This window comes from Loxodonta africana, chromosome 2, assembly GCF_030014295.1.
Source record: "Loxodonta africana isolate mLoxAfr1 chromosome 2, mLoxAfr1.hap2, whole genome shotgun sequence".
In the NCBI taxonomy this organism is placed as follows: domain Eukaryota; kingdom Metazoa; phylum Chordata; class Mammalia; order Proboscidea; family Elephantidae; genus Loxodonta; species Loxodonta africana.
In genome coordinates this window covers 221,898,177-221,925,623 of record NC_087343.1, presented here as the reverse complement: position 1 = coordinate 221,925,623, position 27,447 = coordinate 221,898,177, and the positions used below count along the sequence as shown (strand labels likewise).

The following is a 27,447-nucleotide window of genomic DNA, read 5'->3' as shown; positions in this document are numbered from 1 at the left end:
TATTGTTGTAACATTATATATAACACATTGGCCAAATCAATGTTTTTCACCTATATAATTTAGTGATACCAACTACATTAATCAAATTGTACAACCAACATCATATTGCTATTTTTTTTAGGTGCAGTAATCGTATTGTGGAAGAATGTTCTTATTTTTAAAAGACGCGCAACAAAATATTTAGGGATGAGATCTCACGGGACCTGAACTTATTGTCTAATAGTTCAGCAAAAACTACGTACATACACATATACACACACAACAGTATATGGTAAAATGTTTAAAACGATTAAATCTAGGTGGTTGGTTTATAAGGCATATTTTAATCTCTTCTATATATTAAACTTTTTCATAATGAAATATTAGAAAAAATCAGAGGGGAAAATGTTAGATATTCCATACATGATGCTGAGAACATTGAATGTCCATGTAAAAAGTTAGCTCCCACTTCACAGTTTAGGGAAAAAAAAAAATTGTCTCTATTTTCTGAAATCAGGGAAGAATTTCTTAAATAGGACACCAAAGTTTGAAGCCAGAAGGAAAAGATTGATAAATTTGATTTCACTAAATTAGAAAAAATATAAATAAAAAACACCAAAAACAAGTAAAATGAGAATCCAGAGAGAGTCAAAGTATTTGTCATGCACGTAACCCAGAAAAGTTAATATTTTAAATATATAAGGAACACATACACATCAATAAAAAGACAATTAGAAATAGGGATACATAAAAGAATTCACTCTCAGAAAAAGCTCAATCCCCAATAAGCCAGTACGTGTATCAAAACTGTGTAATCTCATGAGTAATCAACTAAAATGTATTACTATTTCACACACACAGACTGGCAAAATAAATAAGTGAATATGAAAATTCTCTGCAGGAATGGAAATTCTTATATGATGCTGGTGGTCTCTGGATCCAAATTTGACAATAGCCAGTAACACTGAAGAATGATGTACTAAATCACCTATAAATACCATTTCCAGAAGAGCTCATTCATGCGCACAAAGATGTTTCCTACAGTGCTGTTTGTAAGTGCAAAATAGGAGAAAGGACCCAAATGCTGATCCATGTGTACCTGGATAAAGAAACTGGGTATATTCATATAATGGGATAAAATAAATGTCAAAATAAATGACCTAGTCAAGGAGCCTGGGTGGTGCAAGTGGTTTGCAATTGGCTGTTAACTTGAAGGTTGGTGGTTTGAACCCGTCCAATGGCTCTATGGAAGAAAGGCCTGGTGATCTGCCTCCATAAAGATTATAGCCAAGAAAACCCTGTGGAGTAGATCTGCTCTGTCACACGGGGTCACCATGAGTTGGAGGCAGCTAACAACAACAGCAATACCTAAGGCAGTGCGGAAAAATCTAGAAAACGATGTTGAGCAATAAAAGCAAGCTGCCCAAGGACACATATAGTACCACAGCATTCATGTAAATTTAAAAATATCAAAAAGAAACCCTATTTCTTGTTAGGAGTCCCTGGGTGGTACAACTGGTTAGGTGCTTGATTACTAACTGAAAGGTTGGTGGTTCAAACCCACCCAGAGGCACCTTGGAAGAAAAGCCCTGGTGATCCGCTACCAAAAGGTCACAGCATTTTCGGCGCTTCCTTAAAGAGCTAGAAATAGAAGTACATCCAAAACCAAAACCCAGTGCCATCGAGTCGATTCTGACTCACAGTGACCCTATAGGACAGAGTAGAACTTCCCTGTAAAGTTTCCAAGGAGCACCTGGTGGATTCGAACTGCCGACCCTTTGGTTTGCAGCTGTAGCACTTAACCACTAGGCCACCAGGGTTTCCTAGAAGTACCATACGATCCAGCAATTCCATTCCTTGCAATATATCCTAGAGAAATAAGAGCAGTCACAGGAATACATATATACACACCCATGTTCACTGCAGCACTGTTCACAATAGCAAAAAGATGGAAACAACCTAGGTGCCCCTCAGCAGATGAATGGATAAACAAATTATGGTATATTCACACAATGGGATACTACACAACAATAAAGAACAATGATGAATCTGTGAAACATCTCATGACATGGATGAATCTGGAAGGCCTTATGCTGAGTGAAATCGGTCAGTCACAAAAGGCCAAATACTGTATGAGACCACTATTATAAGAACTCAAGAAAAGGTTTAAACACAGAAGAAAACATTCTTTGATGGTTACAAGGGTGGGGAGGGAGGGAGAGGGATATTCACTAACTAGATAGCAGACAAGAATCATCTTAGGTAAAGGGAAGGACAACACATAATACAGGGGAGGTCAGCATAGCTGGACTAAACCAAAAGCTAAGAAGCTTCCTGAATACAACCAAACACTTCGAGGAACAGAGTAGCAGGGGTGGGGGTCTGGGGCCTATGGTTTCAGGGGACATCTAGGTCAACTGGCATAACAAAGTTTATTAAGAAAATATTCTGCATCCCACTTTGGTGTGTGGCATCTGGGGTCTTAAAAGCTTGAGAGCAGCCATCTAAGATGCATCAATTGGTCCCAACCCACCGGGACCAAACGAGAATGAAGAACACCAAAGACACAAGGAAAATATAAGCCCAAGAGTCAGAAAGGGCCACATAAAGCAGAGACTCCATTAGCCTGCGACCAGAAGAACTAGATGGTGCCTGGCTATCATCAGTGACTGCCCTAACAAGGAACACAACAGAAAGCCCCTGATGGAGCAGGAGAAAAGTGGGGCACAGAACTCCAATTCACATAAAGAGAACGGATTTAATGGTCTGAGACTAGAGGAACCCCAAAAGACATGGCCCCTGGATTCTCTGTTAACCCAGAACTAAAACTATTCCCAAAACCAACTCTTCAGACAAAGATTAGACTGGACTAAAAACCACTGCTGTCGAGTCCATTCCGACTCATAGCGACCCTGTAGGACAGAGTAGAATGGCTCCATAGAGTTTCCAAGGAACGCCTGGCGGATTTCAACGGCTGACCTCTTGGTTAGCAGCCGTAGCACTTAGCCACTACGCCACCAGGGTTTCCTAGACTGGACTATAAGACATAAAATGATACTCATGAGGCGTGTGCTTCTTAGTTCAAGTGGATACACAAGACTAAATGGGCAGCTTCTGTCCAGAGGCGAGATGAGAAGGCAGAAAGGGATAGCAGCTGGGTGAATGGACACGGGAAACCTGGGGCGGAAAGGAGGAGTATGCTGTGACATCATAGGGATTGTAACTAGGGTCGCATTACAATATGTGCATAAATTTTTATATGAGACATTACCTTGAGCCGTGAACCTTCAACTAAAAACACAATTAAAAAAAAAAAAGGTCACAGCCTTGAAATCCCTACTGAACACAGTTCTACTCCAACACTTGTGAGGTGGGATGGGCTTGACAGCAACTGGTTAGTTTGTTTTTATTTCTATATCTTGTCATGAGTACTTATTCACAGTATATGGTAGGCAGCCTCTAAGATGACCCCAGTGACCCTCGCTCCTGATATTCACCATTGTAGTTTCCTCCCAGGTTGGGCCAAGGTTGGCCTATTGTGTGGCCAATAGAATAGGCAGAGGTGAGACAAGATCGGGTCATAAAGGCTGTGCCTTCTGTCTCCTTATGAGGGAAAGTGAGAGAACCTTGAAGACAGTTTTATGCACTCTGACACAGTGCTCAGTACTTTCCTATCACCAGCCATTCTCTCTCGCCCTATTACTGGCCCCAACTGCAGGAGCCTTTTGTTCGGGGCTCCCTGAGCAGCGAGAAGAACCCACCCTCACATTGGTGCTGATCCACCTGGTCCTCGACTGGCCCTGTTCCTGGGAAAATGTGGAAGGGGGGGAGCCAGGCACCTTTTCTTGGGGCTTCTTTTACTTATATTGACACGGTAAGTGGTGAAAGGCTTACTGTCATTTTCATTTTGGCTTTTTGTCTTAATCAGCTATTTAGGACACCTGGCAGTTCGTCACAGCTCTGCTCACTCCCTGACAATGGGGGGCTCCTGCCAACACGTGTGGGTGAGCTGGGAAGCAGGTCATCCAGCCCTCAGATGACCGCAGCCTCGTGAGAGGCCCTGGGCCAGAACCCCCAGCTAAGCTGCTCCTCCATTCCTGACCCTCACGGACTGTGTGAGGTAATAAACAGCTGATAATATTTTGGGGTAGTGTTACTGGTGGTTCAGTGGTAGAATTCTCACCTTCCATGTTCAAGACCTGGGTTCGATTTCCAGCCAATGCACCTTATATGCAGCAGACACCTGTCTGCCAGTGGAGACTTCCATGTTGCTACGATCTGAACAAGGAACCCTGGTGGCACGATGGTTAAGTACCTGGTTTCTCACCAAATGGTTGGCGGTTTGAACCTACCCAGCGGCTCTGTGGGAGAAAGACCTGGCGATCTGCTTCTGTAAAGATAACAGCCAAAAAATCCCTAAGGAGCAGTTCCACTGTGTAACACATGGGGTCATCATGAGTCGACACTGGCTGGACAGCACCTAACAACACATGATGCTGAACAGGTTTCACTGGCGCTTCCAGCACAAAGGCCCGGTGACCAGCTGCTAAAAATCTTGCAATGCAAACCCTATGGATCACAACAGTCTGATCCACAAAGGATCGTGGAGATGGCACAGGACTTGGCAACATTCTGCGCCATCGTGCATGGGATTGCCAGGAGTAGAGGGCCAACTTGACAGGCGACAACAACAAGTTTTGGGTTAAGTTGTTGCACAGTGAGAGATGACGAATACAAGGTACTTACACCTATGTAGTGAAACTATAAATGTGTGGTAATAATTATGAAGAGAATATACATCAATTTCAGGATAGAGGTTAACTTTGGGGAGGGAGCCCTGGTGGCACAGTGGTTGAGAGCTCAACTGCTAACCAAAAGGTCGGCAGTTCAAATCCATCAGCCGTTCCCTGGAAACCCTACAGGGCAGTTCTACTCTGTCCTGTAGGGTTGCCATGAGTCAGAATCAACTGGACGGCAACGGGTTTAGTTTTTTTAGCTGGGGAAGGGGTGGGGCTTTAGCTATACTTGTTATTTTTTTATTTCTACGACAAATTTTTGAGGAAAAAAAATGTGATAAATGGTTAACATTCATTAAATCTGGATGGTCCATAGGTTTGGAAACCCTGATGGCATAGTGGTTAAGAGCTTGGCTGCGAACCAAAAGGTTGGCAGTTCGAATTCACCAGGTGCTCCTTGGAAACTCTACGGGGCAGTTCTACTCTGTCCAATAGGGTCGCTAGGAGTCGCAATCAACTCGATGGCAACGGGTTTGGTTTTTGGTTTGGTTCCATAGGTGTGTACATAGTATATGGTTTTCTGTGATTGTAAAAATATTTTAAACATTTTATAATTTAGAAATAAACACACAAAGTAAAAAAAAAAAAAAGGCCAGGTATATATTCCATTTATCATGGTGCTATGAAGAGCGGTCTCCTTTAATTGCGGCCCTGAGGTTAAATAATTACTTTAATAGCTAAACAATTTGCACCAAAGGGGAGGCATACATCAGTGTATATTCCCACTGCTGGTAAAATCAAATATTTAAGTACCAAATCCTTAAATATATTAAAAAAAAAAAAAAAGATAGCAACAAAAACTTGAATAAGAGTACCTAACAAAGAATTCCGATGAAGTGCAGGAAGGAAGGTGACCCTGCCTGGAAGTGCTTAATATTGAACTAGTTGCAACAGCGACTCACTCAGGAAACATACAGTTATCATGCTCTCTGCAGTATTACAGTGAACGATGTAACGGCTGTTGCCATAGTAGCCTCTAATGGTATTTAGCAAGAGAATGGAAACTGTGGGCAAAATTGCCACAGTTCTTAGATTCTCTGGGTTAAAAAGAATGCAAATATTCACAGTTGGGGAATACAGTACTGTTGCCGGTAGTACATTACAGTTAACGGAGAAAGGGCTCACTCAAGGGTAACCTGAGGGACGGAAAGGGCTAATGCACTTCCAAAAGGTTAACACTGACTCAGGACTAAGACATAAAATGGGAATCTACGGGTGGGGCAAACGGTTAAGCACGTGGCTGCTAAATGAAAGGATGGCGGTTCAAGTCCACCCAGAAGCACCTCAGAAGAAAGGTCTGGCAATCTGCTTCTGAAAAATCAGCCACTGAAAACCCTGTAGAGCACAGTCCTACTCTGACGCATATGGGGTCGTCATGAGTCAGAATCGACTTGGTGGCAACTGGTTTGGGTTTAAGGTATAAAACGACAAGCCTCAAAGATCCACAAATATAAACTGAATATAAAGTTAAGTGAGCCTGCATTGACGTTTATGAAGATATATTACAACATATCAAATACGTACCCTGGGTTGGGTGATTTTATTTAAAAAGAGTACGAATTGGCCAAACAGTCTACATTTTTACATGTTTCTCCTTCCATTCTCCAAATTGTTACTCTACTTGCCAAGAATGACAGCGTGTTGAAACAAGGATAAAAAAACATGACTTAACTTGCTTCGTTTTCCAGAATTTCCATTTCAAGGCCATGATTTCAGTATTCAAAAATAATAACCAACATCTCTCCCGCCCTGCAGAAGTCACCTTTGATCATTTGGCATTTTATCTGCAGCCTTTCATCTCGGGGGCTTTCCTGCCCACTCTTTGCTCAGTGTGTCCGTCTGCTAAGTCATCAGGAGGCCCAGTACAGCGTTCCTGCCTGGCCTTCCACTGTATCTAACGTGTAAGGCTTTCCTTCCATCAAATTCATCGTTCCTTTCCTTCGGTTCCATACAAAACCAGATGCTGCTGAGTTGATTTGACTCCTGGCGACCTCATGTGTGTCAGAGTAGAACTGTGTTCCACAGGGTTTCCAATGGCTAATTTTTCGGAAGAGGATCACGAAGCTTTTCTTCTGAGTGGACTCAAACCTCCAACTTTTTGGTTAGCAGCTGAGCTTGTTAACTGTTTGCACCATTGGTTACATGGTCATCTGGCATTTCATGATAATCCCCACATTTTCTTCTGTTCCTTTTCTACCACTAGCTCTTGCCCCTGGCCCTCCCCTCTACCCACTGGAGGTCCTTAAAACTGCCGGAGTCTTGTTTGGGGTCCCTCAGTAGAGAGAAAAGCCCCACCCCATGTCAGAGCTGATCCTCCTGACCTTGCCTGGGCACAATTCTTCTGTTACACCTCCTCGTCCTTAGCTCTTTTTCTAGCGCACATCTGCTTATTTTGTCTCCCCTTTAGCATGCTACCAGGGAGTCCCTGCGTGGTGCAAATGGTTAAGCGCTTTGCAACTAACCAAGAGATGGGCCATCTGAACCCACTCAGAGGTGCCTCAGAAGAAGGCCTGGTGACCTGCTTCTGAAAGGTCACCGCCATTGAAAACCACATGGAGCACAGTTATAGTCTGCACACACGGGGTCTCCATGAGTCTAAGCTGATTCAACAGCAACTTTTAGCATGCTACCAGCACAACTTGTTGGGCTTCGTTCTGTTCCTGACTCTGAATCCCAAGTGCCAAAATGCTTGGGCCCTCTGAAATACCTGCTTGGAAAGGCTTCAGCTATCACTTCCCCAATTCACACTCTTCCTTCACTCGTCCCCGGCAATCCAGTCACACACCCTCTGGTGTGGTTTGCCTTTTCCCTGTCAGCCTGGACTCCTAGCAGAAGCACCTTATCCTGCCTCCCATTTATATCAAGCCCTGTGGGAACGCTCTCCACCTCAAGCAAACTGTTCAACCTGAAGTTTTCCAGCTGCAGGGGTTTAGCCGCGCTCGCAACTTTATTGTGCGCTCCTGGTTCCCAAAGGCCCCGTTTTCTCAAAAGACCTCCCAGATCCTCAACTACGTTTCAGAGACGACCACAGCTGCAAACCCTCACGCCACCCAGCCCTCTAAGAAAATTCTACCACAAAGTCGGGCTCCTTGCTCTCATTACTTCAGGGTTTTGAGAAAGAGCAATCATAGGCGTTTACTTGTTACTTGGTGATGAGAATTTCCTTAAGGAAAAATATGTTGTTGCTGCTGTTGTGTGCCCCTGAGTCAATTCCAACTCATAGTGACCCTATGTGACAGGGCAGAATTGCCTCAGAGAGAGTTTCCAAGCCTGTCAACTTTATGGGAGCAGATCGCCAGGTCTTTTCTCCCAAGGAACTGCTGGTGGGTTTGAACTGCTAAGCGCTTAACCACTGCGCCACCATGGCTCCTTGGAAAAAATAGACAGAGCTTACATAGGATTTTTCTTTTTCACTCACTTTGTTTTAGCTGTCAAACACTGTAATTTCCCATCAAGGCGTCACCAAGAATTTGTATTCCTGGTATGGGGATGCCATTTAAAGTCGAACGTGACAGAACTGTAATGACTGATATGTACTGAGTATTTGCATGTCAAACACTGGACTAGGAGCTTCATTCAGCAACCCCACCACCCATTTTACTGATAAGCTGTTGATCACTGATGAAGGGCATGAGTGAAACAATTCAACAGTCACCGATCTGTCATCCGGAATTGCTTCCAAGTTAGTAATTTACTGAAAGTGCCCATGTTAGGGCTTTCTGTACCAGGCAGGAATCGCTCACCTGCGCAGGGACTCATGGCGAAGCCCACCCTCTTCCGAGCTCGGTCAAAGACGACGTAGAAGCCCTCCATCACTGTAGCACCGATCACCAGCGCGTTCGAGGAAGGGGAGATGCCAAACCGGTAGCACTCGTAATTCAGGCCAGCCCCTATCATGGGCTGGATGTAAAGCTGTTTGTGTAAAAGGAGGGAGCAAACAAACACAGAAGACAAGAGTCAGGCAACATCACAACATTGCTGAGGTGACAGCTGTGCTCAGAACCCTCTGGGGTGCCATGGGGAGTCACAGACGAAAAAAGAAGACCTAGCGTCCCTCCCATCTGAGAGTGGAGAAACATTATTGAAAGTGACAGGAACATGACAACATATAAACAACCTCGTGTAACTATACAGGTGGAATATACCAGAAATACAAGCTGAACGCTCCTTAGAAGTGAGGATGGAGAGACTTCAGCTAGCTTACTTTCATCAGGAAAGACCAATCACTAGAAAACACCGTGTTTGTAAAGTAAGTACCTGTAACCCATTGCCATTGAGTCAATTCTGACTCATAGCGTAATGTAGAGGGTCAGCACAAAATAGAGGAAACCCTCCGTGAGATGGATGGACAAAACAGCCATAACAATGGACTCAAACATATTGACAACCCTGAAGATGGCTCAGGACCGGGCAATGTTTCATTCCATTATATAAAAGGTCCCCATAAGTCAGAGCTGACTGGACGACAACTAAAACAACAAACTATGCGCAGATACACACATACACGTACAGAGGATGTCTGTCAGTCTGTCCATCCATCCATCCATTAATCAGCTATTTACTGAGCACTTACCAGACTAGCTCAGCTTGGTACTAGCAATACAATGATGAGTAAGATTCCCTCTAGAAGGTTCCATCTATGAAGGAGCCAGGTAAGCAAGGAGAGTGGTAAGTATTCCAAGAGGCTCAATTCTTGGTAGCATCGACTAGCCCTCCTCCTTGAAACTCTCTCTCCACTTGGCCTCTAAGAGATTAGCACTCTCTTCTTCCTCTTAGCTCACTGGCTCGTCCCTCTCAGGCATCTCTATCAGATCTGCTTTACCTTTAAGATTCCGTAAGAAGGCCTGAAGGAGCCCTGGTGGTGCAATGGTTAAGGGCGTGGCTGCTAACTGAAAGGTCGGTGTTTCAAACTTACCCAGTGGCTCCATGAGAGAAAGACCCAGACATCTGCTTCTGTAAAGATTACAACCTAGAAAACTCAGTGAGGTAGCTCTACGCTCTCCCATGGGGTTGCTATGAATCCAAAATTGGCTTAACAGTACCGAACAACAACAACAAAGTGGGCCACAGGTATGAACACACACACGTAACTCTCTGAATGAGCGAATTCAATAGAAAACCCACACAGTAGAGTTCTCAAATATGCAACGGATACTGTCGCAAGGAGTTTGTTATCAAATAGGACGCAAACTGAGTTCACATCTTTTAGTCTGTCCTTTCTGTGTGTCCTAGTTGACTTCCAGTAAGGATTCCAGATTGTAAATTCTGTAACAGGCTGGGAAAGCTTCGGTATTGCCGGATCTCAGAATAAACTGTCTGCCTTAAAACTAAAATAGCACAAATACACCAACTAGTGGTATTTAGATTGAATGTATTTACATTTTTACAGTTATGTGAAGGGAAAAAAAAAAATTGGAATTTGCCTTCGGGCTGGGGCTGGGGGCTGCCTTTTTTAACACATCAAATAACTCAGCCCAAATGTTGGGGACAGACAAGAGTTGAAGAAAATTGTCTTTGATATGGCTCTTTTCTGTACTAGTGACCATCTGCCCACCTAGTACGCATGAAAGGATCTAGGTAGGAGTTCTGTTTTAAAACTTTGGTGACAAGGAAGCCCTGATTGCCCTCAATATTAGAAAGGGGGCAAGAGAGACAGAGCCAAATTGCTAGGAGACCCTGAGGGGAGTGTCACAGCACGTGGAGCTTGTGGGGTTGTCATCAGGGGGTCTTTTGCAACTTCCTGTCAAAGTCCTCTCCCAACAAGGCTGCTGTTATCATTAGCTGCTGTTCTGTGGGCCCCTGACTCATGGCAACCTCATGCACAATGGAACAAAACACTGCCTGGCCCTTTGCCATCCCCATGACTGGTTGTGGATCAGACCGTTGTGACCCACAGAGTCTTCACTGGCTGATTTCAGAAGCAGATCGCCAGGCCTTTCTTCCTAGTCTATCTCAGTCTGAAGCTCTGCTGAAACGTGTTCAGCTACATATCCACATGCAAGCCTCTACGAACAGACAGGGGTCGGCTGCACGTTAGATGCATTGGTCGGGAATGGAACCCAGGTCTCCCGCACGGGAGGCAAGAACTCTACCGCTGAACCACCACTGTCCCCCACCTTCAACAAGGAAGCAGAAAGCAAATGCGACGAGATGGAGAAAAACAGAGAGGAGGAAAGCAGATTGTAGAAATGGAAAATGTGAACATGCCAAAGTCAACCAAAAAATACACACAGCCTCATCAGTGAGAATGACAGGAATTCTTACGCAGAGGTACGAAAATGAAGCAAAACCTCCGAAACCCGCCTTATATCCCAGGCTCGCCCAGGGCTCCGTCCTAAAAGCCACGGAAGATCCCCAGGTGACCCTTCAGTGTCGATGGCCATTACTTGCCCTGCACATAACAGATTTTTTTCCCCGAATGCCTGCTTTTCCCTCCTGCTTCTGTATGAGTCCCCGCTCTGCTGACCAACCCACGTGCCATTTATTTACACATTCGCCTTTGTTCTCAGGTTGGGTTCTGACTTTAGTTACAAACCATGTTCACATTTCACCATGAGGCTGACCAGAATGTAATCAGTGAGAGCACCATTAGTTTAAAGGTGCTGAAAACATCATTCGAACATGACTCTGTGTGATGCCTTTGAGCCAAGTATATCGCAGTTTTTTGAAAATGTCTCTGGCAAGTATTCTTATTTCTCCTTTAGAATTAAAGAGACAGACACAGAGGGCTAAGTGATTTGCTCCCAGTTCCAGTGAGTCAAGGGCAGTGCTGAGCATTTCACTCAAGCCTCTCACGTCCAGCCATATGTGTCCTCTGTTGGGCTGGGTTCCCCTGGAAGCATTCAATCCTTCCCCCAACATCTTTCCATTTTGGGAATATGCACCACCACACGTAAAGTTGAAAATGGGGAAAAGGCAATATCATCGCTGACCTTTTTCTTCTGAAATTATTCTTCCTTGTCTATACCCAAGCCCAATTCTTTTATCCCAAATCCATCAAGGTACAACAAAGACCCATTAATCTGTCCGTTCCATAAATGGCACCAGCTGGTAGGCAGTTACTCTGGATTGAATTGTGTCAATAATATGTGTTAGAATCCTAAATCCTATATGTGTTGGAATATATGTGTTAATAATAACAACCTGTTGCCATCCAGTCGATTTCGACTCATGGTAACCCCACGCGTTACAGAATAGAACTGCTTCATAGGGTTTTCTTGGCTGTAAGCTTTACAAAAGCAGATCACCAGGCCTAGAAAATCCTATGAGGCACTTCTACTGTGTCACATGGGGTCCCTATGAGTTGAAAATTGACTTGACGGCACCAAACAATAACAAAGTAGGCCGTAGGTATGAACGCTACTGGGTGGGTTCGAACCACCAAGCTTTAGGTCAGTAGGCAAGCATAAACTATTTGTGTCATCCAGGGGCCTGTCAGTAGTAATAACTGTGTCATTAATATGTGCTGGAATCCTAAGCCCGGCACTTGTGGCTGTAATGTATTATGATATATTCACCTTCCATAATGCAATCTAATGTTATGTTAAAGAGGCCTTACCAGTGTAGAGCATCCTAAACCTACTCGCTTTTTAGTTATAAAAAGAGAGGATTAAACACAGAGGCAAGCACAAAGCAGGAAAGATAGAGGCCACTGAGGGATCAAGGAACGCTGGGGTCACAGAAGCTGAAAGAGACCAGAATATTCCCTCAGAACCCACGGAGGGAAGGACTTCGCCTAGGAGCGACACCTTGGATCCGGACTTCTAGCCTCCTGAACTGTGTGAAAAGAAATTTCTGTTCTTGAAAGCCACCCACTTGTGGTATTTCTGTTACAGCTGCACTAGAAGGCTAAGGTCCTATGAAGGAAGGATGATTTTTAAAACTCTTGGTTCTCATTTTCAAGGAATTAATTTAATTGAAGAAGAAATATAAATTTAAAAAAACAAACATGGACATCAAATGAAAACAGCAACAGCATAAAATATAACCTAAAGGTACAATTCCATGCAGATGAGTAGACTGGAAAAAATGCACATGAGTTTCAAGGACAAGGTCACCCATGATGGCTATTCTGCTCAGCAAAGGTTTCACAAAAGGCTCGTTGTTGGAGTCAGGGCTTAAAGGAGGGGAAGAATTTGGGTATACAGTGCTTAAGCACTGCATCACCAGGGCTCCTTTATTTAAAAATAAACAGGGAAAAAATATACGGTGTTGTATTAGATAGATTGGAAAACTGTTCCCAGTTCTTCACCTTTCCCTGGAGCTGCCATTTGCAATGTGATTTTGTAGCTCTTGTCATTGACAGTGGGAGTCTATTCCCCACTCCAGGATCTGGGCTGGCCTTGGGCTTGTTTGGGCAGTACGGTGGATAAAAGAGTGGTACTTCTGAGTCCAGACTTCAAGAGCCCTTGAGTGCTTCTCTCTCTCTTGGAACCCTGACACTACAACGTGATCACCGGCTGGATGATGGAAGACACGTGGCCAGCCACCCCACTGTCCCACCCGCTAGACATGTGCATGTGGCCATCCTAGATCATGGAGCTCTGAGATCCTTTCCCCTCTAGATCTCAGCTCAGATGCCACCTTGTCCAGGAAGCCCTCCCTGACTACCCCACATAATTCCAGTAGACCTCGGTGTACCTTTCCTTGATGGTCCTTCTTCCATTTGCAGTTATAATTTTATATTTACTGATGTGATTGAGAAACTTCTGTCTCCTGCATTAGAATCTAAGTACCCTAAGAACAGAGGTCTGTTGTCTGCCCCCATTATGGCCCTAAAACCTAGCACACAGTAGTTATATTACTGTCACCTGACCGCAGACCCGTGAGCAAGGCCAGCCGAGATCAGCCAAGCCCACCCCAGCCTGGCCAAGCTACCCGGTGACCTAGACTCATGAGCAACAATAAATGCTTGCTGTTTTAAGCTACCAAGTTTTGTGGCCATTCGTTACACAGCGTTCTTGTGGTAACAGCAGATCTCTAATACCCGCGTGATATCTAATACGGGTGTTATATGTGAAAATCTATGCTTTTGCAATCACATTCGAGAGAGAAAAGTACAAGTTCAAGGCCATACCTGAGGCAGGATAGTTATGCGGAATGATCTGCTGGAATTCTCATCTCTCAGGTAGATGGAGATTTTAGGAAAATAAGACCAAGGTGTTTCAGAATTAGTCCAGCATGCCAGCTGGGACCCAGTCCAGAAGCCGTCAGAGAATTCTGGAATCTAGACAAAACGAGATCATGGAATAAACAATGACTAGTCTGGCATATCAGCCTGGAACAGCTCCCAGCTCTCGGCACCAGACGCCCACAGGGCTAACCAACATTTCACTTGGACACAGTGGTGGAGACATCAGTCCTCTGGAAGCACGATGGTGATAACAAAATAACAAGTAAAATGGCTGGCACACCTCGAGCCCTTGCTAGTATTATAAGGACTGTTAGAAGTGTTTTACATACGATAATTTTCTTTCATCCTCACAACACTTATCATTTCCACTTAACAGATGAGGAAACCCAGGCACAGAGAGGTGAAGTAACTTGCCCGAGGTCACACAGTAGTATGGGCTGTGGCGCTTAGAACAGAGAACAAATCCTAAATGTGGACTGTAAGGCCCTTTCAAGCATGACCTTACCTCTGAATTCCACCAGCTCAGCAATTCCCTCCCGTCTGGAACAGACCTTTCGGAAGCAGATCACCAGGCCTTTCTGCTCAGGCACGTCTGGGTGCATTCGAACCACCAACCTTCCGGTTAACAGCCCAGTGTTTAACCGTTTGTGCCACCCAGGGACTCGGAAACCACCAATACCACTAATACAAACCATTCATTTCTAAAATCCCACCTGCATAACCAAAGCCAAGTTTGGTTATTTATTCTCCTTCCTTCTCTGAAGCCAGCCCTTCCCTTCGCTAGAAAGAAAACCCAAATCAAGATAGAGCTGTCAGGTAAACCTAGCAGATAAAAAGAACAAACGCTTCCTGCCTCAGTATTTAAGACAGAGAGACAATACACCCCTTGCTGAGCTTTCCCTGCCCCCAAACAAAACAAATAACCTGCCCGAGGTTCTTCTTCCTGACACAGGCAGCGCTGAAGTCAGAGGATAATTTTAGAAAAGGCAAACAAATTTCGTAATCTCCTTCTTTCTACCTCGTGGCTTTCTCACAAGTAATAATCACTGCTGAAACACGTGCTTCGGTGAACTCAGGGGTGCGAACGCGTGTCAGCCCCCCAGTCCTGCTGTCTCGGGTCTCTGGAAGGTGCTGCAGAGGCCTGGGGTGTGGCCATCAGCTAGTCCCTCTCACAACCCTGGGACAGTAGTCGAAAATTTATAATAACTGAGAAGGTTATATTTGAAGACACACCTGTGAATTCAGCAGAAGGTATTTTTATTCTTTAAGAAACCAGCATGTTGGTCCTTATTTGAAACTTGGTCTGATTTTCAGCAAGCATTCTAAATCTGTTGTCGGGTGCCACTGAACTGATTCTGACTCATAGTGACCCTGTGGTCTGTGGTTGGAACCCACCAGGCACTTCAGGGGAGAAAGACCTACAGATCTGCTCTCATAGAGATTATAGCCTAGAAAACCCTGTGGGGTAGCTCTCCGCTGTCCTACAGGGTTGCTATGATTCTAAACCTAAGATGCTAAAAAAATTTACCATCCGTGTTTTCTGATTCAGCAGATATTAGAAAAGATAGGGCTTTGCTCTAGTTACTGATTGGCAGCTGCTCTGGACTGTATTGCCTCATAGACCTTCTAGGTCAACGAGGGTCTCCATGTTATTTCTTCCCTATTTCCCTCTGTGTTCTCTGGTTTGCCTACTGCTCTTGCCACAGCAGTTTTACACTTTTGAGGCTTTGGTTCGGCACAGCCAAAAGCCCTCTCTTGTTTCCTATGTTTCTGGCATCCCTGAGATAGCCTGTAATGCGCAACTGCTGTGAAATCTTCCTGTCAATCGTTCTTTGAGCACGGCCACCCCCACAGAGTTGTGGGACAATCAGCTCATGTTGTTGTAGTTAGCGGCCACGAGGTCGGCCCCTGACTCATGGTGGCCCCATACACAGTGAAAGGAAACACTGCTCTGTTGTGATCCATAGTGTTTTTATTGGCTGATTTTTGGAAGCAGATCACCAGGCCTTTCTTCCTGATCCCTCTTAATCTGAAAACTCCACTGAAATCTGTTCAGTATCATAATAAAAGCCAAAAAACTTATTGCCATTGAGTCGATTTCGACTCATAGCGACCCTATTAGACAGAGTAGAACTGTCCCATAGGGTTTTCCAAGGAGCGGCTGGCAAATTCGAACTGCTGACCTTTCAGTTAGCAGCCGAGCTCTTAACCATTGTGCCACCAGGGCTCCATTCAACATCATGGCAACACTCTGTCTCCCCTGACACAGGTGGGTGGTAGCTACACACAATGTGCACTGACGAGACTTGAACAGGGTCTCCCACGTGTAAGGTAAGGGTTCTACCGCTGAACTACCACTGCCTCCTCAGCCCATGTTACCCATTGCAGTTGAGTCAATGACCCTATAGGATAGAGTAGAACTGCCCCATAGGGCTTCCAAGGAATGGCTAGTGGATTCGAACTGCTGACCGTTCAGTTAGTAGCTGTGCTTTGACACCACTGCTCCTTTCAGCCCATGTTAGTACCAGACAAAGGCTTTGTGCAGGAAACCCTCATTTTTGGTGTTCTTGCCAGGTTGGCCCTAAATGGACAAATGCTTGTGAAAATACTCAAGCAGTCAAAACTAACATCTGTCTCACCTCCAAAGAAGTAGTAGTGGCACCATGGTTTGGAAATTAAATAAAGCTTCTCTCTGCACTGCCTACTCTACGCTGGGGACTTTACCTTTCCCTCACAAAACCCTGCAGAGGAGAAAACAGAGGCTCTCGAGGGGCACGGAGCCCCTCCCCAGGCGCCCAGCTAGTAATGTCTAAAATCAGACAAAATGTGATCCCATCTGACCCTCAAAGCAGGGTTGCTCTGCAATGTTTTTGGTCCATTCTGCTGCCCTGAACTGAACAGACAGTTGGGGTCACACTGGGAATACCATCAGCCAGGGCCCTAGAGGCATGCTGGCCTCCACCATGATTTTAACTCGTATTTCAACACATGGCCCTAAAATAATTAGGTTGGCTGTTTGACCTTTACCTCCTGAGAGAAAAACCACATACTTTTACAGAAGTAAGAATTCAGATTTTAACATAGCTTAGATGAAGACCAAAAAGGAGTAAGATTTTTGGTTTGTTTTCTTTTTAAAGACTATAAACTTAGTCCTGATTTACTACTTACATTGTTGTTGTTGTTAGGTGCCGTTGAGTCAATTCCAACTCGTAACGACCCCGTGGCACAGAGTCGAACTGTCCCATAGAGTTCTCTAGATTGTAATCTTTACCAGAGCAGATTGTCAGGTCTTTTTTTCCGTGGAGTTGTTGTGTGGGTTCGAACCTCCAATCTTTCGGTTAACTTAACCATTGCACCACCAGGGCTCCTTTACTATTTACCTTAATATAGTGATATTTAAACTGCCCTTGAGTCGACTCCAACCCATGGTGACCCCATTTGTGTCAGAGTGGAACTGTTGATTTTTCAGAAGTACTGTATTTTTATACAAATAATGCCTGCCTTCTACATTTATTTGCCAACTGCACCCTTCCCGTGATGTATTTTCCTAAGTGTGCTATGCTAATTTTTTTAACAGCAACATGTAAAATAAATTGGCTTAGTGGCACTTATGAAAATAAGGAAAGAGGGCACAGTTGGCAAACAAATGTAGAAGCATGCATTATTTGCATAAAAATACACCAGGCCTTTCTACCGAGGTGTCTCTGGGTGGACTTGAACCTGCAACCTTTTGGTTAGCAGCTGAGGACATTAACTGTTTGTACCACCCAGGGACATAGTTATATTACCAAGTGTTTTTTCTTAAACTAAAAAAAAGTACACCGACTAAACCCTTGTTTGAAATACCTTTGAAGTTCAAAAGAAGGGACTGTTTGCTGATAAACAACAAAGAATAAGACTTGACAAATAGCCGTTTAAGAAAAACCAAGAACCCTCAGATGGAGACTTTCAGATACATGGGATCACTCCCCCCGATGTGGAGTGGCCATGACAAGGTGTTCTCAAAGGCTCATGAGCATCACAAGGACTCACCAGAGATGCGTGGGCCACAGCTTCCACCACTGCATCAAACACCTTCTGGGGCAGCCGCAGGAGTGTGGTCCCACTGTCCACGATGGCCTTGTCTGCGTTATACTAGGAATGGGTGAGGGGGCGGGGAGAAGGCATGTCAGCAACAATGGCGCTCCCCTTCGATGTGGGCCTCTGCTGTCCGCCATCACTGCGGAGCTGTTATACAAATCAGGGCAGCGATACCACTGCTTGGGTGGCTATGTCTCATTTCATTTCATGTTCTTGGCATGTGGGGATCAGGGATCTCCTAGCCCAACATGCTCGTATCACAGCTAAGGGCACTGAGGCCCAGAAGGGGAAGTGACGTGACCAGAAAGAACAGCCCTCCCAACACAGAGCTTTTCCCCTCATCAGGGAACCCCCAGGGGAAGAAAGGGTCTTTCCAGGATGAAACAACACATTATGTGGCATTTACATTCATTTACAAAATCAACCCTTTAGTATCCTGGTAAGGGAAAAAGAGAAAAAGGGAAGGTAATTTTGCAATTAAAAAAACCTGCTGCTGTGGAGTCAACCCCAACTCATGGTGACCCCATGTGTGTCAGAGCACAGCTGTGCTACACAGGGCTTTCAATGGCTAAGTTTTTGGAAGCAGATCTCCAGACCTTCCTTCCGAGGGACCTCTGGGTGGACTTCAGCCTCCAAGGTTTTGGTTAGTAGCTGAAAGTACTAACTATTCGCACCACTCAGCGACCCCAATTTTTGGAAATAAACCAGAGATCAGAGATACATTCAGTAAAAGACACACACACACACACACACACCCCCTGCCAGCCCTGTCCCCACCTCTGAGATTCTGTGTGTGGCAGGATGACAAGAATGGCAGTAAGCAAGCTGACACAGACGAGCCACCCCAACCGCCAGGGACACAACTGTATGAGCAAGGATGTCCAGGCAAGGAATGTGTCCTAGGCAATTTGATTCTCCTGCTTTTAAAGCAAATGCATGAGTTCTAAGACCAAATACAGCAGTCAGGTCAAAAGGCAGTGGTGGGACAAGTTAAGAATTTTAAGAAAATGAAATATACTGATTCGTGTATAAAATTCTTTTCAAATATAAAATTACTTTCAGTTTGGAGGCAATTTAACATAACTGAAAATACAATTTAGTTTGTTCATAAAAGTATTACTTTTTTATATACGTAAGAAAAGTAAATCTATGCGAGGCCTGTACCAAACAGAAACGCTGCCCTGAGGAGCTTGGGTTTTGTTGTTTGTTCTTCTGGGGAATGAGTGATGCACTGAGTGGGCGGGAAAGAACCAAGCATCTGAGACTCAAACTTCCAAGTATATACTTGTACTCTCTCTAATACACACTCACACACACAGACACACAAACACACAGAGTTTATTTCAGTTCAGGCCCTCACATTTGAATCTGCTACGACTGGGCTCTTTAATGACAAGTAGCTGTGCTGTCTGACTAAAAACCACAGATTTGTGGACTTGGGCCTGAAACACAATCCCAGTGGAATTGGCCATCATTTTATCAACTTTGCCTTTTATGGGTTTCTCAGAGGTATCTGTGTGTGGGAATTTGCAGTGGAATGTGATGCCTATAAAGGAAACAGTAACACATAAGGATAAAATGAAATGCTGGTAGCTTCTATAAACCCTTCTGAAAATGTTGTAGAAAACTGAGGCTCCCCCAAATCACCATAATCATAATGTCAGAAAAAACGAAAAAAAGAAACTCACTGCTGTCAAGTCAATTCCAACTCACAGCGATCCTACAGGACAGAGCAGAATTGCCCCAAGGCTGTCATCTTTACAGAAGCAGATTGCCACATCTATTTCTTGTAGAGTGGCTGATCGGTCTGGACCACCGGCCTTTCAGTCAGCAGCAGAACACTGAACCACTGTACCACCAGGACTCCGTAGCTCAAGATAATCCTCATCATTAATCACTTTATGCTATTTTCTCCTATAAAGCTCAGTGATTAGAAGAGAGCAATTTTTTTCTGGTGGGAGGGTTCTTTACACAAATTTAAACTTACCGTACAAAAAAGACCCTGTATCTTTTAATGTAACACTCCTGTGCTAGGGTAACTTCTGATTTCATACACAGGACCCAGCTGTAATATTTACGTGACTCAAGCACACAGACAGACGAATGGACACAACAGAGACCATCCGCTACGTACCTCTCTGCAGTCCAGATTAAGGCTTTGGCCTCCAATTTCCAATTTCAGAATTTCTATCTGGTAATACCACTCCTCCTTAATAGGTGTATACCAGATGTCGCCCTTGTACAAACTGGGTTGAATTCCACCCAAGACCTGGGAAGAAAAGTATTTACAGGCATAAGGGAGAAAAACACACAGACAAACCAGCAGGCTACACAGAGAAGCATATAAAAAAACCCCATTGCTGTCAAGTCAATTCTGACTCATAGTGACCCCAGAGGACAGAGCAGAACTGCCTCATAGAGTTTCCAAGGAGCACCTGGTAGATTCGAACTGCCGACCTCTTAGTTAGCAGCTGTAGCACTTAACTACTACACCACCAGGGTTTCCAGAGAAGCAGATACTATATATTTTGAAAAAAATACACAGCAATTGATACTTTTGTTTGATGCTGTGAAACAAATGTATATGCTTGAAAATTAAACAGGTCAAACATTATGCCCTGGTAAAACTGTGACCATTTGGTGGTTTCTTTTATGTAAACAAAGTCTGTATGATTCCAGCTTTGTAATATTGCGATATCCCCCCACAGAATGCATGAAAACAGCTAACCATGCAGATGGACAGTAATTTAGTTCTTTAGATATTGGACAAGACGAAGGCAGAACAAAACAGCTTCCCTGATCAAAACTTCATTTTGCAAAACCATTACTGTAACTCCACAAACCCTAAGCTACCTTTCTCCCTTCCAAAAGGGGATTCGAAAGGTGTTAAAAGCAGGTGAGCTGTGAGCAAATGAAAGTTCCCAGGAAATGGGACCTTGGCTCTCCTCTCCGCTTCAGGGAGGAAAGGAGTCAGCAGCACCCACCCTAGACCCCAGAGGCACCCTCCTCCTCCTGCTGCTCTGCTATGTTAGACACCTGGGTACAGGGTCCATTGAGGGCAAGCTCCACCTAAGGCAGATCCATGGTGTCTCAGCAGATAACACCTTTGCTGTGTGGTGTGTGTGCACGTCTGTGTGTGTGCGTGCACTGACAGAGAGAGAAAGGATGCCCTGATGTCCCAGCTGCCTCCTTCCCTCTGCTACCCAAGGTAAGGCCCAGCTTCGGACCCTCCACTGCTCCTCCCGCCTCCCTCCACCCTCCCTCCCGAGAACAGTTTCCTTTCCTAAGGCAGTACACAAAAGCTGTGATGGAATCTGGGGAAGGAATGAGAATTATCTTTCGAGATGGCAGGATGGTTTGGAAGGGTAAAAGAAAACCTAATTTTATCCATTTTTCAAAGGCCCTATAATAAAAAAAAAAAAAAGGATTATCAAATTTCCACAGTACCTATGCAGGCTTCTGTGTCTATTATTTATCTGATGCTTACTAAAACAGAAAAAAACAAACAAAAACCAAACAGCCCCAATGATTTGTGATTTTTCTCCCCTTTAAGACTAAAAGATACCCACAAGACTACCTCCGTTGGTACCAGATCCAGCCACTGGCAGTCCTGCCCCACACATCTGCATGGAGAAAACATTGGCAATTTTTGCTTGCATCACAAGGGAGTCGAAGAACGTCTCCAGCGAACTTGATGGCTGCGGGAGGTGAAAAGAAGGCCAACAGCTTCATGACTCACAGCGCAGATAAGGAACGGCCCAAGGTTTATACACAATATTATTTTTCCTTACACTTCATTTTCCAGGGCTAAACAATAAACAAGCTTGTGAGCAGGCAGAGCAATTGTTGTTAGGTATCACTGAGTCTGTTCCAGTTCATAGCAACCCCACGTACAACAGAACGAAACACTGCCCAGTCCTGCGCCATCCTCACAATAGTAGGTAAGTTTGAGCCCACTGTTGCAGCCACTGTTGTCAATCCACCTCATTGAGGGTCTTCCACGTTTTCGCTGACCCTCTGCTTTACCAAGCATGATGTCCTTCTCCAGGGACTGGTCCCTCCTGATAACATGTCCCAAGTATGTGAGATGAAGTCTCACCATCCCTGCTTCTAAGAAGCATTCTGGCTGTACTTCTTCCAAGACAGGTTTGTTTGTTCTTCTGGCAGTCCATGGTATATTCAGCATTCTTCGTCAACATCATAATTCAAATGTTTCAATTCTTCGGTCTTCCTCATTCACTGTCCAGCTTTCATGTGCACAAGAGGCAACTGAAAACACCATGGCTTCGGTCAGGCGCACCGTAGTCTTCAAAGTGACATCTTTGCTTTTGAACACTTTAAAAAGAGGTCTTTTGCAGCCGATTTGCCCAACGCAATATGTCTTTTTTCTTGACTGTTTCCATGGGTGTTGATTGTGGGTCCAAGTAAAATGAAATTCTTGACAACTTCAATCTTTTTTCCATTTATTATGATGTTGCTTATTGGTCCAGTTGTGAGGATTTTTGTTTTCTTTATGTTGAGGTGTAATCCATACTGAAGGCTGTGGTCTTTGATCTTCATCAGTAAGTGCTTCAAGTCCTCTTCGCTTTCAGCAAGCGAGGTTGTGTCATCTGCATAACACAGGTTGTTAACGAGTCTTCCTCCAATCCTGATGCCACGTTCTTCATTTAGTCCAGTTTCTCAGATTATCTGCTCAGCATACAGATTGAATAAGTATGGTGAAAGGATATGACCCTGACACGTACCCTTCTTGACTTTAAACCACGCAGCATCCCCGTTAGAACTTTCTACTGCATGGCATTTTGGTGTTTTTCCTTTTGGTACTCCGCTGTTGCAAACCTAAGATCGCAGTTCTGGAAGCTACTAAGATGCTGTCACATCATGACTGCCTTGTGAGGTGGGCGTGACGAGGTGTGGAGGTAGGTTACTGCGGGGGTGGTGGGTTCTAATCCTAGACTTTCCAGAGTAAGGAGACAGCAGTCTCTTTAGGAGCCACCTTGCTTCTGAAGTTTTTATTCACCTTTCTCAGCCCCAGTTGGTCCACCACACCAATGAGAGATGACTGATCCCTGAGGACAGCTCATCCCAGACCCCAGGTGGTGAGAGAAGGTTTAGATCTGAGAGTTTAGAGCTCTTGGCAAGCTGTCTCCTAAACTCTGGAGATAGGGCAAGCGGCAGCAAAAGGAACAATGCTACACAATCTTGAAGGTGAAAAAGCCTTATTATCCCTCCCTGTTTTTGTTTTTTGTTTTTTGCCATACATACAACCAGAATGTTCCTCAGATGCGAGGATAATGAGATTTGAACTCGCTGACCTTGGACACGTCATCAGGAAAGATCATTAAAGAAGGACCTCGTGTTCGGTAAAGTAGGAAAAAAAAAAAACAAAAAAACATCAAATCCGTTGCCGGCAAGTCAATTTCAACTCACAGCGACCCACATGTTGCAGAGTTGAAATGCTCCATAGGGTTTTCCTGGCTGTACTCTTTATAGAAGCAGATTACCAGGTTCATGGTGCTGCTGGATGGGTTTGAACTGCCAACCTTGAGGTTAGTAAACCAACCAAATCAAACCCACTGCCATCGAGTTGATTCCAATTCATAGTGTCCAATTCATAGGACAGAGTAGAACAGCCTCACGGGGTTTCCAAGGAGTGGCTGGTAGATTTGAACTGCTGATGTTTTTGTTAGCAGTTGCAACTTTTAACCACTGCACCACCCAGGGACCCTGGTATAGTAGCAGACCAACAGAAGTGAGGGAAACCCTCAATGAGGGAGACTGACACAAAAGCCAGCCACAACAATGGACTCAAATACACCAAAGACCATGAAGATGGCACCGGACCAGGCAATGTTTCATTCTGTTACACATAAGGTAGACATGAGTCAGAGTCAACTGCAACTAACTGCAACTAACAACAACATTTCACCAGGCCTAGTTTGCTCTGTGCCTTTGTGGTATGTAACTACACATTCTGAAGACACCACCATATCCCCCGATGGACCAAAAGGAAAAGGAATGATCTCCTGGGAACAGCTCTGAGCTTGGGGTGGGCCGGGGGTACTGGCGGTCAGAGAGGAAGGTAACAGGCTTGAGTTTAGAGTTGACTTTGACAACTTGGGAGATACCAGAATTAGTCACTATGAGTTGTTAGTTTTTGATAAACACGTCACAGCGAACTGTGGTAGCGCAAGTGCTCTAGGTCTACTCTAGGCACCTATGGTTGACGTAAGGAGTGATGATTTATTATCTATAAAAACGAAAACTATAGTGTTGGAGGTAGTGAACGTAGAGTTCCATTATCAAGTAGATATAAATCTTTCTATTCGTTTAGTCCATTTGTATTTGGCCTCCTACGGATTTCTTTCTTGGCTTCTATAGAGTTCTATGGCGGAATTTGGCACAGTCTATGTCATCTTTGTTGAAAGGCTTAGCGTCTCGGTCAATGAATCAGGAAAAGTGTTCTCCTGAAATGGGATGTGTCTACTGGCGACCTGGTCTGGCGTTCTCCTTTCGCTCACTTTCTGGAATTGAATCCTGGCTCTCTCACTTGCTAACTGTGTGACTTATTCCTTTGTTTCCTCATCTGTAAGATGAGGGTGACAATAACCTCCTAAAAGGTTGTATGTATTAAATGGGTTAATACATAGAAAGAGCTTGGAACAATGCCTGGCACATAGTAAAGGTCTATTAATATTCTGACAAATGGTTCTTCACTAGGACTGCACCTCAAAATCCCTCCAGAGCTTTTAAAAAAATAGGGTTACCCAGGACTAACCCCAAGAGGATCTGGCTCAGTAGGTCTGCAGTAGGCCTGCGCATCTATGGGGTGTGAAGCCCTCTAGGCGGTTCTGATGCACAGCCTTGGTGCAAAGCAGTTAGCACTGACCAAAGGCTGTGAGGCACTATGACCACCACTGATGGCTTGTCCCAGTTGTTCCAGCTCTATCTTTGGAACTAACCCAGGCCACCCTCTGGGGGCCCTGTCAGTCCTGTTTCCAGCTCTGCTCCACTTTGCCCAAATCCCATGACTGCCTCCCCAAACCTGGGGTTCGTGAAGCCAATTGTTGGTAATCTCCTTGGAATTTCATAGACAAAAAGATACAGGGTCTTTTTGAGGCATCCTGACACTCAAATACCCGGAAAGTTGTCCGCACTCACAGAAGTTTACATATTACTAATCCCACGTCATTTAGGTTTATTCTATCATCTTCTGAATAATTAGCATAAAATCAAGCATACTCATATCTTGCTTTTCCAAACAGTCATTATGATGAAACGTTTTGCCTGAGGTCACAGTGTCAGTGAAAACATATTCGGGAATATAAATTATTTTCAGTCTGCAAATCCCAGATTAAGCTCATCCTACGATACCAAGGAGAAAGGGGCATGTTGCCCAGCCAGATTCCTTAGACACAGAGTGGGCAGTGCACACAGTGCTCTGCGTTCTGACCAACCTGCACAAGGGAGCAAACCTCGCTGACCCTCAGCCTTTACATCTCTAAAATGGGGATAATATGGCCTTACCAAGTACACCTCATGGAGTCGTCGTAAGAATTGAGTGAACTGACACCCTGTCATGTTCTCAGTCCCGTGCCTAATAAAAAACAACCAGGCGCTGGGAGTTGATTCCAACTCGTGGTGACCCCCTGTGTGTCAGAGCAGGCCTGTGGTCCCCACAGTTTTCAATGGCTAATCTTTTGGAAGTAGATCACCGAGCCTTTCTTCTGAGGCACCTCTGGGTGGACTCAAACTGCCAAACTGTCTGTTAGAGCCAAGTGTGTTAACTGTTTACACAAACCAGGGACTAGCAGACTCAGTAATTGTTATTCTTTGCTCTTGTGAAGCCACAGGGCTGGGAGGCCCTCCCCCCCCTCATTTGCTAATAAACTTGAGCTGGAACAAATATTCCCACAAGGTAGGATCAAGGGAGGCTAGGTTGTCGCTGGGCCTGCTGCTCCTACAATCATGCCTCTTTTTTCTTCAACACTTAGCTCTGGCTCAAAGCCTGACATTGAGCAGCATCAGGCCAAGGTGCGGTGCCCAGTTACAGGGCCAGGAGAGGTGACCTCTTTCTGCTTTCCTCCAGTGTACGCGAACCAACCGGGTCTTCAAGAGCCCAGGTATGCACCCTGGCTGGCGTCTAATCCACCTCTGGCAACCCTACCTGGTGGAAATTTCCCTACCAGCCAGCGAGCCAACCTCCTGCATCTGAACATGATTCCCTTCGGGTCAGTCCCAAGTACAAGTGTTTTGAGAGCATTCAGTTCTGTCTTCCCCATCTTGTGAAGGTTCTGATGCTGATGAGAGCAAGGGTTCCAAAATTTCTCCCTGGTTCTCCACTACTTCCTGTGGCGGACAGTCCTGGGGCATGCTCTCAGGACATCTATGCTCAGGTCCCAGGTGGCTCCTCGGAGGTGCCCAGGAGTGAAGGGGAAGCAACACAAGCTGCACTCGGCCTGGCAGAGGGCTCTCTGCCTGCCAACATTCAGGTCCAGGTAAGCCCCACATCACGCACACACGATTTACATAATAATACATAATAAATAAAGCATAATGGGTGTTTTCTTTTAAGTCATTGTATGGACTCACTTTTATAAAGAGTCAAGAATCTGTATGCACACAGAAAGCCACACTCTTCAATGGTTGCCAGGGATGGGAGGGGGAAAGGAAATCGCTTTCTAGATAGTGGACACTTGTTATTTTTGGTGATGGGAAAGGCGATCCCAAACATGGGTGAAGCCTGCACAGCATGAACAAAATAAATGAAGATACTAAGAAGTATGCAAGAATAAGGATCAATTTTGGTAAATGCTGTAACACATTGATATTTTGCAACAACAGTAATAACAACCCAAAAACACATCTGTGGTTACATAGGTAGATACGTATGCGTGTATGTATACAAGAAGGCATATGTGAGCACACATGGGTGCATGCGTAGGTGCATCTGTGGGCATCTGTATATACATGATTTATGTGCTGCATAGATGTTCACATATACAATGAAGCATATGGGGGCACAGTTACGGAGACTTCCTAGACATATCCAGACACCACATGGGATTGGTTTACTGAGTTAAAAGGCTTGGGGCCATAGTCTTGTGGGACACGATTCAGTCAATTGGCATAACATAGTTCATAAAGATAATGCTCTACATCCTAGCTTGGTGAGCAGCATCTGGGGTCTTAAAAGCTGTGAGCGGCCACCTGAGATACAACTCTTGGTCTCCACTTATCTGGAGCAAAAGAGAATGAAGGAAACAAAAAACTCAAAGAAGAGAATAGTCCACAGGACTAACAGCCCACACTAACCATAGCCACATCTAGCTTGAGAACAGAAAAACTAGATGATGCCCGGCTACCACTACTAACTGTTCTGGCCAGGGATATAATAGATGGTCCTGGATAGAATAGGAGAAAAATGTAGAATGAAATACAACTTTCTAAAAAAAGGAC

The 27,447-nt window shown here is 44.7% G+C and overlaps 1 protein-coding gene across 4 annotated transcripts in view; it reads right to left on the bottom strand.

Moving 5' to 3' along the window:
- Positions 1-27,447, bottom strand: part of BACE2 (beta-secretase 2) — a 116,733-nt gene that overhangs the window by 16,919 nt on the left and 72,367 nt on the right. The window contains exons 4-8 of one of the 4 annotated variants that reach the window (XM_064279474.1): positions 21,558-21,686; positions 20,123-20,257; positions 17,941-18,042; positions 13,852-14,001; positions 8,519-8,687 (exon numbers count right to left, since the gene is read on the bottom strand). In XM_064279474.1, coding sequence (XP_064135544.1) covers positions 8,519-8,687; positions 13,852-14,001; positions 17,941-18,042; positions 20,123-20,257; positions 21,558-21,686 — 685 coding nt within the window. The remainder of the gene's footprint in view (positions 1-8,518; positions 8,688-13,851; positions 14,002-17,940; positions 18,043-20,122; positions 20,258-21,557; positions 21,687-27,447) is intronic. The other 3 variants (XM_064279476.1, XM_064279475.1, XM_064279477.1) reach the window with 3 other exon arrangements.